Source organism: Rhinolophus sinicus, linkage group LG04, assembly GCF_036562045.2.
Source record: "Rhinolophus sinicus isolate RSC01 linkage group LG04, ASM3656204v1, whole genome shotgun sequence".
NCBI lineage: Eukaryota > Metazoa > Chordata > Mammalia > Chiroptera > Rhinolophidae > Rhinolophus > Rhinolophus sinicus.
The window spans coordinates 103,671,986-103,685,199 of NC_133754.1; the positions used below are offsets into that span (position 1 = coordinate 103,671,986).

Sequence of the window (13,214 nt, forward strand, 5' to 3'; positions counted from 1 at the left end):
GAAGTGACAAATAGTCACTCACATGTTTTCCGTGGGGCTCAGCTCCTGCTGCTGGTCATCCTGTCTGAGAAAGGCTCGGGACCCGCGTGGGAAGTGAGCGCCTTTCACACGGGGACATACCCAGCCCATCCCACAGCCAGCTGAACGCATGAATCAACCAGGTGCTCACAAGAATCTGAGAACAGGAAATCATAACCTCGTCATCAAATTGTTGGTGGGTCGCAACAGAATCAGCAAAACTTAAAGGGATTCATAAACAGCGATGGATCAGAGTGAACAGGTAGGGTATTTTCTGAATGAGGGTCCCGACACTCCCTGGCTGTTGGAGGTGAGAAGTGTAACAAGGACCAGGCTCAGCGTCACCACTGCTCGTAGGGGCAGACAAACCATGACTGGGCCATGGCAGCGTGTGTGTGGTCCAGAATATTCTGCCACCTTCCGGCCACACCCGTGCACACTGACAGCCTCACGGGTCGGAGCAGTGATCCACAGGGATGAGAGCAGGCACGAGCACGAAATCCAACACGCACGACACAGGGATAAAACCCAGACACTTTAGTCACACTGTAGAAAGAAACAGGCTGCCCGCAAAGAATGGTTGGGAAACATGGAGAGGTTTATTTTTTTTGTTAAAAAGTGTAGGTTACTGATTCATGTGTACAACTCATGTTTCTGGCAGCAGGAGTAATCCTCTAACCTCCCATTCAAAAACGCCACAACCTCAAGCAGTTGAAAGGCACTTAAGTTTTCCCTGCTTTCACTTTATTTGGGACATTCTCAGAGTAAGGAGCTGACTCAGGAAGTTGGAGCATTTCTTTCAAATCTTTACTACTGGTCCTGGGACAAAGTAGCACCCTCTCAATCAGTGTCCACGGTAAGAGTACTGTTTGTCTTTCATTTGTCCTGAAAGATACAAAGTGGGGACATGGGCTACCTGGACCACTCAAAGCACAAAATATCATTTAGAAAGCAACACAGAGGCGTCCCTGCCACACTTTTAGTTCTGCTTTCACAGCTGCTCAAAATGATCTCAAGTGTGGCTGCATTTCCTCCTGCTTTCTTCCCAGCCACCTGTGTGCCCTCGCCCACGGATCTCAGCCCCTGGAGGGGAGCTGCTCGTTGTCACTTGTCATGAGCCTGCACTTGGACAACCTGGGCTTCACATGCAAGTTCAGAATCTCAAACGACCCTGCATCGGCTTGCTCTAATCGTTGTCCAGTGCAGGTCGGACAATACCCTAAATGAAAGTCAGCTCTGAGCTACAAGTGTCAAACAGAGGTGGAGCTGAGTGCGCTGCTGGCGTCTGGAGAGCGCAGGGAAGGAAACCCAATGCCCGGAACTGAAGTGGGTGCTGGTCAGCCCCGCAGAACGGCCACCTCAGAGATATCAACATCTGCAGCAGCGGCCGGGTCTGGGCGGTGGGGTGGCCATGAACGTCTTTAAAGGCCAGCAGCCCTGCACCCCTCTTACCCCCACCTCCAGTGAGGGAGAAAGCACCCGTGTTCTCCCCAAAGCACCTCCAGTGCTAAGAATAGCAAGCGGCAGTGATCCCCTCCTCCCGCTCTACTGCTCTCTGTCCCCTGAGGCTGTCTACCTGCTCGGCTGAAGTGCACTTGGGTTTGGGTTCTAGAAAGGAGGTCATTATAAAGCTGTGTGGAGAGCCCACCCCTAGATGGCCAAGTCACTGGGTCTGGCCCGACTGCTGCTGGAACTGCTGACCTTGCTTGGCGGTCTGGGGTCAGTGGGGAGCAAAGGTGGCACGTGCATCTCCACCACGGTGGTCACTGCTGCCTCCCCCTCGGTGGTCACTGCAGGCTCCCCCTCGTCAGGGGTCACTTCCAATCTGCTGTCTCCCAGGCTGCTGCCGTCCCCAGGCTCCAACAGGACAGGCTCTTTGCTGCCTGCTCTGCCCTCACGAGGGGGTGGTGGTGGGCTACCTGTAGGGGTCAAGGAGGAAGACGTGGACACTGGCAGGAAGGCCTTCCTCCCAGAAATCGGTTGCTTGGCCACCCCCCAGTTCTGCTCGGCCATTAGCAGGTGGTGGCTGCTGTCATAGAATTTGTCAGGGTGGCCCTTCCCCTGTGCTGGTGAAGGGTACCTGGGACTGACTGTCATTGCCTGTCCCAGGGAAGAGGCAGAGTGAGTACAGTGAGGCAAGCACCCCATGACACTGGTGGATGGAGCCTACTGGAAGGAAGGTGGGCTCACACCATCAGCTTTTGTCGCCCCTGTCCTGGATTCAGGGGCGTCTGGGCTAACAGGATAGGTTATGCCCTGTTTAAGCTTCTTCCAGCCGAGGTGGTAGAGCTCCAGCACATTGAGAAGGAGGGACAGGCCGGCCACGGCCAGCATGAAGATGATGAAGATGGTCTTCTCCGTGGGCCTGGAGATGAAGCAGTCCACGGTGTTGGGGCAGGGCGACCGGTCACAGATATAGTTTGGTTTCAGCTGAAAGCCATACAGGTAGTACTGACCGACGATGAAGCCCACCTCAAACAGCATCCTAAAGATGATGCTGAAGATGTAGGTCCTGAGCAAGGCCCCGGAAATGCGGACCTTGCCCCGGTCATCCCGTACTGGGGGCCTGTCCTGGCCATGGTCACTGTCTCCCTTCAGCTGCTCTTCCCTCTCTTTCTTCTTCTGTTCCCTGCGCACGATATGCAGCACGTGCCCCAGGTAGATGAGGGTGGGCGTGGACACGAAGATTATCTGGAGCACCCAGAAGCGGGTGTGGGAGATGGGGAAGGCCTTGTCGTAGCAGACGTTCTCGCAGCCCGGCTGCTGCGTGTTGCAGGTGAAGTCTGACTGCTCATCTCCCCACACGTCCTCTGCAGCAACTCCCAGCACCAAGATTCTGAAGATGAACAGGACTGTCAGCCAGACCTTGCCGATGACCGTGGAGTGCTCCTGTGCGGCATCCAATAGTCTCCCCAGAAGGCTCCAGTCTCCCATTGCTCAGACTGCCAGCCTGTAAGAGGACACGCTTGTTAATACACAGGTGGGACAGGTGAGCTATAGTGAAAGCACCCAGAGGGGCAGATGTCCTCTTGTCTTGGCATTGGAAGAGTGTCATTGGGTGGTTGTCCTCCATCTTCCCACGTGGGATGTGCTACAGAGGTATTTGAGGACAGGTGTGAACATGTGTCTTTGTGACAATGTGTGCATGGACATGCATGTATGTGGACATGTGTGTTGTGTGTGTGTATGCCTTGTGTGTACCTGTTTCTGTGTGTGTCTCTACATGTCTCCTAGTACCACCACAGGCAGGTTTAAACCGGCCTCCAAAGGCCGCCCTGCTCTCTTCCAGGCACGGTCTCTCCAGGAGATCTGGGGCTGCGTGTGCAGTGCGCCAGGCCCCATTCTCATCCTTCCTGTTCATGTGAGATTAGAGCAGCTTTCTCCCCAATTGCTGCCATGCCCATGCCACTGTCACTCCGCTGCATTTTAACCTGTTACCTCCTCCATCACGGACTTTCTCTTCACTTGGCACATGTGACATAAATGCTTCACTCTCCAAACGTCCCCCGGTAGGAGCCCAAGTCTCCACCTGTAAGGTGGGGACGATGGTCACCCTCAGTGGACTGCCTCTCAGATGGAGGGAGGTAAGACCCGTGCGCCCTCTTTGTGAGGTGACAGTGCTCCTGGGACACAGAGGACCAAGACCACAAGGTGTCTTCCATGTCACCTCATACCAAATGGGCCAGCTGCTCTAAACGGGAACTAAAGACAGAACGCCGTGCTCAGGCCCAGTCTGTGCAGCAAGGAAAGTGGGCTGAGCTGTGTGTATACAGACAATCCTCCAGGGGAACAAAAGAAACTCATCGTGTTAAATCTTAAAAGGCTTAAGGTACTAACTGTTATGAATCAGTGTGGAGGCAAATAAACCAAACCTAACTGTACTCCCTGTGATCTAAAAATAGGCCAATGTTAACTCACTTTTAGAATAAACTTTCTACTCTGTTTGGGCACCTGAGACCTGTAGACAAACCTGAGCCTTCACGTTGCCACCAGCCTCCGTGCCCCACACTGTGAGTGGCATTGGCTCTACTTTGCATGTCCTTAGAAGGTAACACGTCTTCATTTAGAAACTTAATGACAGCTCATGAAACAACCCACCCTCCTGTGAAGGACATCGGATGTCAGGGCACCATTCTGGTCACATCCCGCTTCTCCTCCAAGCTATCCATTCTGACTCTTACCAGACCCATAGCCCTCCCGCTGGGCTCAGAGGGACTCCCATCAGCCCCAGACTGTCATGAGGCCCCTGACTCTGCCCTGCGCCCTAGCCCCTCCCTCCAGTCTGCTGGAGGTCTGTGTCTGGGACACAGGACAAAAGCCCTGCCCAGTGTGCACCTCCCATCAGGACCTGGTGCAGCTGGCTAGGCGGACCACGCCTCCTGTCGTCCCTGGAACTCTGCCCTTAGGCCTTTGCACGTGCTGTGCCTTCCTATTAGTTATGGTCTCTGTCTTGAGATTGACTTGTGCAGATGGGAAAATGCAGAAGGATGGGGAGTTATGTGAGGGCACAGGGACTTCAGAGAAGAAGGGTATTTATATTAAAAGTTATAGCCATGGAGGAGTGGCATTTGAGCTGGGCTCAGGAGATGTGGCTTTGGGGAGATGGGAGGGAGAAAGGAGAGCATTTTAAGAACAGAACAGCGTTTCCACGGGGGTGGGAATACGACTGACCTGGGGAGAGTAAAAGCGGGAGGTGGGTTACAAAGCAGTGAATTTAATGGCTGCTCGGACCCACGGAGCTGGGCTGTGGCCATGTGTGCACACAGTAGGCATTCGGCCAGCACTGGTGGTGCACGTGAGCAAAAGGACTAGAGAGCGTCTGACCCCCTTAGAGACGGAGAGATGCTCAAAGTGTTGTTCAAGAAGGAAGGGGCCCGTCTACACCCACAGGGACTTGGAAGTGTGGGGTGACCTGGGGCTGAATGTTGAAGGCCTGGCTGGATTAAGGGCAGGGAGTGACGACGGAAAAGAGGAGGGACAGACAGGAGACACATTCTCATGACAAAAATAAAGCAGCATGTAGTGTGACCAGAGCCAGAGATGTGAGGGGGGAGAGGGGGAGAGAGAGAGAGAAAGAGAGAGAGAGAGAAAGAGAGATATACAGACAGATGGGGGGAAGAGGAGGGTAGAATGAAAGACGGGCCTCTCTGTATATAACAATTTATGAATAGCATATTTTGTCGATATATTTATAAAAGAAAAACTGAGCAACTCCACTAGTCTGTAAATCCTGGGTCACAAATATTCAGGACCCAGATCTCTGCATCCTGGGACGAATTCTGTCCACTAGAGTACAGAAAGTAGAGCAAATATGTGTGTCCCTGCCACCTACTGTCAGGATACCTCTAAAAGATGGGAACACTCCAGAGGCAGAAACACTTTCCACTTCTGCACTTGAACGCACTGTAACCAGCACATAGGTCAAGATTCAGGTCCTGACCTCATGGATGATGTAGATGCCTGATCACTGCACTGTACACCTGAAGCTGAATTGAACAATAATGAATGTCAACTACAATTTTATATGTATATATAGTTACAAGAAGTGGAGTACAGCATTAGGAATAGAGACAGTGGAAATGCAATGGCTGTGTGCGATGTCAGAGGAGTGGAAGATTGGGAGAGGGGGTTATCACTGGGTGAGGGATATAAATGATAAATGTCTAACTATTACATTGTTTTGTACACCTGAAACTAAAAAAAAAAAAAAACGATTCTGGTCCTAGCACTTATCACGACATGATTTCTTTACAGAAAACTTTAAAACGTTTCTTAAAGAGATGTAGGGAGGCGACAACATTCCTAACCATCCCAAGAGTCTGAACTGAGAGCCTGGCGCTGCTGGACCAGGGAAATCTCTCCCTCCTCCTGCACAGCTGTGTGGTCACAGAGCGCTCCTGGGTCTACATAGTTCTGGGAACCCCTCCGACCTGAAGTTCTGGAGCAAGTGCTGCACCCCTACCAGAGAGGAGACACCCCCAGGAGAGCATTCCACCCCCCCACACCCCAGCCTCCCGCCACCTCCCAGGGAGGCAGTCACTCAGCTGAGAAGCCCGCTCTGCAGGCTCCTCCAACCGCCCAGGGACCTCAGTTACCTCTAAGGGACCTCAGAAGGACCCCAAGACGCTGTCCCGCCTGCTGCGCCCACAACTCCTCAAGATTCCTAGCAGAATTTCCAGGGGCCGTTTCCAGCCGGCTCCCCTTCCCCACGCGCTTACCAGCTTCAGACTAGGGCTCCCAAGGCTCTGAACCCAGTTTTTCTCCACTGGAGCCTGAGCCCTGCAGTGGCAGGTCACCTAGGGGCCCCACCCATGGCCACACCCAGAGACCGTCACGCCCTGCAGTCCACATCCTCACACCTGCCCCTCACGTGCACCTGCAACCTCATCCCCACCCCCACCCGCACCCCCACCCAACCCGCATCCCCAGCCCCACCCGCATCCCCAGCCCCACCCGCATCCCCACCCAACCCGCATCCCTACCACCTCGTGGCATCTACATCCCCACCCCCACCTGCACCTCACAAGCACCCTTTGACCCACATCCCCACCACAACCCATCTCCACAGCCCCACGAGCAGAGCACCTTCATCACCGGCATTCCTAACGAGCGCCAGCCCCTCCCCCTCCAGACCTCCACCCTCCTCCGCACCTGGGAAGGCAGGGTGCCTGGTCCTGGTGGCTGCTGTCCCTTGACACCCAGGGGAAACACAGGGGCACATGGCCCCCATGGTCGCTTTCCCCTGACACTGAAGGGGTGACCTGGTGACTCAGGGGATGCCAGTGACTCATTTCCTCTTAGCAGGAGGCTCCCTGAATCTCCCCACTGGGACCTGGTAGACAGCCTGCAGAATGGCTTCTTTCTCCAGCCAGCACAGGGGGTGGGGGTGGGAGTGGGGGGTGGACCAGCAGAAGCGCAGCTGCCGTCTGACCAATAGCCAGGCGCTGGGGACTAAGCCCCTGGGACTATGAATAGTGCCACTACCATGGCTCTAGTCATGCACACTAGTGGGCCACAGTCAGAGGGATCTGGGTTTTGAACAACTGGTTCACATTGTGCTTGAGATTTGCACCCCCACCAGGAAGGAGACTGGAGGGTCCCCAGGGCCCCCCTTCCCACTGGTCCTGGAGACCTTGCAGGACCTCAACCTACCCTGCTGTCCTCTGCATGGGGGTTTAAGGTCTGTCTTCTTTCCTCCTCAGGGCTGACATCACCCCACTTCACAGGGAACCTGGGACACAGGCCACCAGCAAGGAAGGACCCGTCCCCGCCTGTGACTGTCCCACTCCCCTAGAATGCTCTGCATTGTGGTCGCTCCCCCGGGTCCAGCCAGCCTGGACCCACGCAGGGACTTTCAGAGATATCAGGGGACTGAACTCCGCTGGCCCCTCTAACAGCTGGAAATGAGCTCAGAACTCCCTTTGCGAGGGAGGATTCACTGCAGGAACGGGCAGAACCAGAGTCTCTGGTCTTTTCAACCCCAGGGAGCGTCTTCCAGTGGGCTGCCTGCCCTGGGGCTGTGAGCTGTTCTGATTAGCAGTCCCCCTGCCCTGGAGAGCTTACCTGTTCAGGTGTGCCAAGGAGAAGAACACAGCGTCCACAGGCAATCTGAGACCTCTTCCCCTTGGAACTCGTAGTAGGTGGTAGTTTTGTAGACTCCATGTCCTTAAGTTGAGAAATATACTCTAGAAGGTTTTCACATACTCTATTCTCTCTGAGAAGTATAACACTACTTTCTATTTGTTTTTTCTTGATCACAAAAGATCTGAAAGTTCGTAACACTTGTAGTCTCCTTACAGCTTTTATTGGGATTCCAGAGGGGAATATGGAAATATAGTATTGCAATTATTTTAAACCTTTCCTTAAAACATGGAGTTAAAATGATTTGTGTTGAAAAGTAAGTGCAGACGTGTAGAGTCAGATGAGGAAGCCTAATTTGTCAGCCCTGCCCGGAAGTCTCAGTATGAGCACCCGGTGTGTCTGTTCCAGTCTCAGTTCTCTGCCATGGAAAGAGTGCGTCCTGGGGGTCTTCAGGAGCAAAAGCGAAGTCATGGAAGTGTCAGGGTTTTACCAGGAAAAGGCCACAGACTAGTGGTTAGTTTGGCCTCTTCCCTTTCTTTGAGAAGCTGAATAACCCATCAAGGACTCTTTCTGCCACTTGGTAATATGAGTGGGTGACAGGTTTCTCAGAGCACAGGGTCCAGACCAGAACCTACAGTGGCAGGGAAGCCGCTCGCTGCTGCCACCTGCTGTCAGCAGGGGTCACTGCAGGGCGCTGGCTCCTTCCAGTCCCCTGGGCCCACTCAGCCAAGGGGGCTCAGCCAGCATCAGCCCCCTATTGACAGTCCTGCCACTGCATGGGCACATCGACCCTCCATAAAGCCTGACTGCCCCCCTGGCTCTGCAGTTTGTATTTCCAGTTTGGGGGTATCATGCCATTGTTGCTTTGTTTGGGTAACCGGGAAATAAATGAAAAACAAAACACACATACACATATACGACTTCCTCTCACAGTGGTACAATGAGCGATATGAGCAAACTCCCATAATCTCTGGTTACCGTCAGTGCATTTGCACAAGGTTCTTATGTAGGTTTTCCCTCGGGTTTCTGTCACTTGGATTTTGGAATCTCATCACCTAGGACTGTAAATGCCACAGTCACATGACTTCTTACTCATCACTCAGCTGTGGGGGATCATTCATTTTTTAAAGCATTTGAAGTCATCATCTAATGTGAACACAGAAATTCTTCATTTATTTATTTATTTATTGGTGTGTTTTTTTATTAGTTTCAGGTGTACAAAACAATGTAATAGATATTTATCATTTATATCCCTCACACAGTGATAACCCCCTCTATCTACTAACCCTCTGACATCGCACAGAGCCATTACATTTCCACTGTCTCTATTCCTAATGCTGTACTCTGCTTCTTGTTTATATATATATATATATATATATATATATATATATATATATATATCAATTGTAGTTGACATTAATTATTGTTCAGCTTCAGCTTCAGGTGTGCAGTGCAGTGATCAGGCATTTACATCATCCCTGAGGTGGTCTCCCTAATGAGACAAGTGTCCATCGGATACCCTACAAAATCTTTACAACATTATTGATTACATCCCCAAATGGACTTTCGTAACCCCGTGGCCATCTTGTTGTTACTGACTGTTTTCTAATCCCTTCATCTTCCCCCTTATCCCCACCTCCCTCCCATCTAGCAACCCTCAGTTTTTCTTCTATGTCTCTGAGATTGTTTCTGATTAGTTCATTCATTTATTCTTTTCTTTAGATTCCACATATAAGTGAGATCCCATGGTATACGTCTTTCTCTGTCTGACTTATTTCACTTAACATGATGTTCTCTAGGTCCATCCATGTTGTTGCAAATGATAAGATTTCTTTCTTCTTTATGGCTGCGTAATACTCCATTGTATAAATGTACCACAGTTTCTTAATCCAGTCGTCTACCGATGGGCATTTTGGTTGTTTCCGTGTGTTGGCTATTGTGTATAGTCCTGCAATAAACATAGGAGTGCATAAATTTTTTTGAATTGGAGTTTTAGATTTCTCCAGATAGATACCTAGGAGTGGGATTGCTGGGTCATAAGGTAGTTCCATTTTCAGATTTTTGAGATACCTCCATACTGTTTTCCATAGTGGCTGCACCAATCTACAATCCCACCAACAGTGCACAAGTGTTTCCTTTTCTCCACATCCTCGCCAGCACTTGTGTTTGTTGATTTATTGATGATAGCCATTTTGACTGGGGTGAGGTGGTATCTCATTGTGGTTTTTATTTGCATTTCTCTAATGGTTAGTGAAAAAATATTTAATTTTTTCATATATCTGTTTGCCATCTGTATGTCCTTTTTAGAAAAACATCTCTTCATGTCCTATGCCCATTTTTTAATTGGGTTGTTTGTTGTTTTGGAGTTGAGTGTTTTATAAATTTAGGTATTAACCCCTTATCGGATATATCATTGGCAAATATCTTCTCCCATTCGGTGGGATCCCTTTTTGTTTTATTGATGGTTTCCTTTGCTGTGAAAAAACTTTTTAGTTTGATGTAATCCCACATGTTTATTTTTTCTCTTACTTCCCTTGCCCGAGGGGATTTATCAGTAAAAATCTTACTCCGGGTAATGTCTGTAAACTTCTTTGGTTAAATTTATTCCCAGGTATTTTATAGATTTGAAGCAATTGTAAATGGGATTGCTTTCTTAATTTCTCCATCTGATATTTTATTATTGGTATATACAAATGCAACTGATTTCTGAGTATTAATTTTGTATCCTGCAACTTTACTAAATTCATTTATCAGTTCTAATGGTTTTTTGGTGGCATCCTTAGGGTTCTCTCTATATAGTGTTATGTCATCTGCATATAATGACAATTTTACTTCCTCCTTACCAATTTGGATGCCTTTTATTTATTTTTCTTGTCTGATTGCTGTGGCTAGAACTTCCAACACTATGTTGAATAGAAGTGGAGAAAGTGGGCAACCTTGCCTTCTTCCTGATCTTAAGGGAAATGGTTTTAGCTTTTCCCCATGGAGTATGATGTTAGCTGTGGGTTTATCAAATATGGCCTTTATTAGGTTGAGATATGATCCCTCTATTCCCACTTTCTTAAGGGTTTTTATCATAAATGGCTGCTGGATTTTCTCAAATGCTTTTTCTGCATCTATTGATATGATCATATGATTTTTATTTTTCATTTTGTTAATGTGGTATATCACATTATTGATTTGCAGATGTTGAACCACCTTTGTATACTAGGAATGAATCCCACTTGACGATGGTGTATGATCTTTTTAATGTATTGCTGAATTCTGTTCACTAATATATTTTTTTTTTGAGGATTTTTTCATCTATGTTCATTAGAGATATCGGCCTATAGTTTTCTTTTTTTGTAATGTCTTTGTCTGATTTTTGGATCAGGGTGATAGTGGCCTCATAAAAAGTGTTTGGGAACCTTCCCTCCTTCTGGATTTTTTGGAACAGTTTGAGGAGAATAGGTGATAATTCTTTTTTGAATGTTTTATAAAATTCACATATAAAGCCATCTGGTCCAGGGCTTTTGTTTGTTGGGAGATTGTTGATTATTGATTCAATTTCCCTGGTGGCAATCGGTCTATTCAGGCTTTTTGTTTCTTCTTGAGTTAGCTTTGGAAGGTTGCATGTTTCTAGAAAATTGCCCATTTTTTCCAGATTGTCAAATTTGTTGGCGTATAGTTGCTCATAGTAAGTTCTTAAAATTTTTCGTATTTCTGTGGAGTCTGTTGTCATTTCTCCTCTTTCATTTCTGATTTTATTAATTTGGGTCCTCTCTTTTTTTTGATGAGTCTGGCTAAAGGTTTGTCGATTTTGTATATCTTCTCTAAAACCCCACTCTTGGATTCATTGATCTTTTGTATTGTTTTTCTGGTTTCTATTTCATTTATGTCTGCTCTGATCTTTATTATCTCCTTCCTTGTACTCCCTTTGGGCTTATTTTGCTGTTCTTTTTCTAGATCCCTTAAGTGTGAAGATAAACTATTGATTAGTGATTTTTCTTGTTTCTTTAGATAGGCCTGCAATGCTATGAATTTCCCTCTTAGGACTGCTTTCGCTGCATCCCATAGATTTTGGGTCAGTGTGTTTCCATTTTCATTTGTATTGAGATATCTTTTTATTTCTTTCTTGATCTCATGGTTGACCCATTCAGCCTCCATAAATTGGTGTGTCTTCTAGGTTTTTTTTCCCTGTAGTTGATTTCTAATTTCATAGCACTGTGGTCAGAGAAGACAATTGGTATGATTTCAATTTTCTTAAATTTATCAAGATTTGTTTTGTGGCCTAACATATGGTCTATCTTGGAAAATGTTCCATGTGCGCTTGAGAATTTCTGTAGCTTTGGGGTGAAATGCTCTGAAAATGTCGATTAAATCCAAGTGGTCCAATGTGTCATTTAAGGCCATTGTTTCCGTATTGATTTTCTGTCTGGAAGACCTGTCCCTTGTTGTCAGAGGTGTGTTGAAGTCCCCTACAATGATAGTGTTACTGTTGATCTCTGTCTTTATGTCAGTCATTATCTGTTTTATATATTTAGGTGCTCCTATTTTGGGTTCATAGATGTTTACTAGGGTTATGTCTTCTTGTCAGATCAATCCCTTTAGTATTATATAGTGCCCATCTTTGTCTTTTAATATATTCTTCATTTTAAAGTCTATTTTGTCAGATATAAGTATTGCAACTCCAAATATTTTCTCATTTCCATTTGTGTGAAATATCTTACTCCAACCCTTCACTTTCAACCTGTGTGTCTTTTGATCCGAGGTGAGCCTCTTGTATACAGCATATGCAAAGGTCCTGCTTTCTTATCCACTCAGTCACCCTATGTCTTTTGATTGGAGCATTTAATCCATTTACACTTAAAGTGATTATTGATAGGTACATAGTTATTGCCATTTTTAAATTTGTAGTTAGATTGTTTTCATCTTTCTTCTGCTTCCAGAAACCCTTTTAGTATTTCTTGCAATGCTGGCTTGGTGGTAATAAATTCCTTTATCTTATTCTTTTCCGGGAAGCTCTTTATCTCCCCTTCAAATTTAAATGATAGCCTTGCTGGATAAAGCAATCTAGGTTGTAGGCCTTTGTTTTCCATCACTTTGAGTATCTCCTGCCACTCCCTCCTGGCCTTCAATGTTTCTGTAGAAAAGTCATTTGATAGTCTTATGGGAGTTCCCTTGTATGTAATCCACTGTCTTTCTCTTGCTACTTTTAGGATTCTCTCTTTGTCTTTAACCTCTGCCATTTTAACTATAACGTGTCTTGGTGTGGACCTGTTTGGGTTTATCCTGGTTGGAACTCTCTGCACTTCCTGGGATTGTATGTCAGTTTCCTTCACCAGGTTATGGAAGTTTTTGGACATTATTACTTCAAATATGTTCTTGATCCCTTGCTCCCTCTCTTCACCTTCTGGTATTCCTATGATACGCATGTTGTTTCGCTTGATGTTATCCCAGAGGTCTCTTAAACCATCTTCACTGTTTTTTATTCTTTTTACTTTTTGTTGTTCCATTTGGGTGATCTCTGCTAACTTGTCTTCTAAGTTGCTGATTCGATCCTCTGCCTCATTTAGCCTGCTGGTAATTCCTTCAAGTGTGTTCTTTATTTCAGTTATTGTATACTTTAGTTCTAA

The 13,214-nt window shown here is 47.3% G+C and overlaps 1 protein-coding gene across 1 annotated transcript; it reads right to left on the reverse strand.

Annotated features, from left to right (window-relative positions):
- Nucleotides 1–616: 616 nt before the first annotated feature.
- LOC141571086 (gap junction alpha-3 protein-like) lies at nt 617–6,281 on the reverse strand. The gene is given in 2 exon segments (XM_074330128.1): nt 617–2,968; nt 6,237–6,281. A coding segment is annotated over 1 exon segment (1,284 nt). The 5' UTR covers nt 2,953–2,968; nt 6,237–6,281; the 3' UTR covers nt 617–1,668.
- Between the last annotated feature and the right edge of the window lie 6,933 nt (nt 6,282–13,214).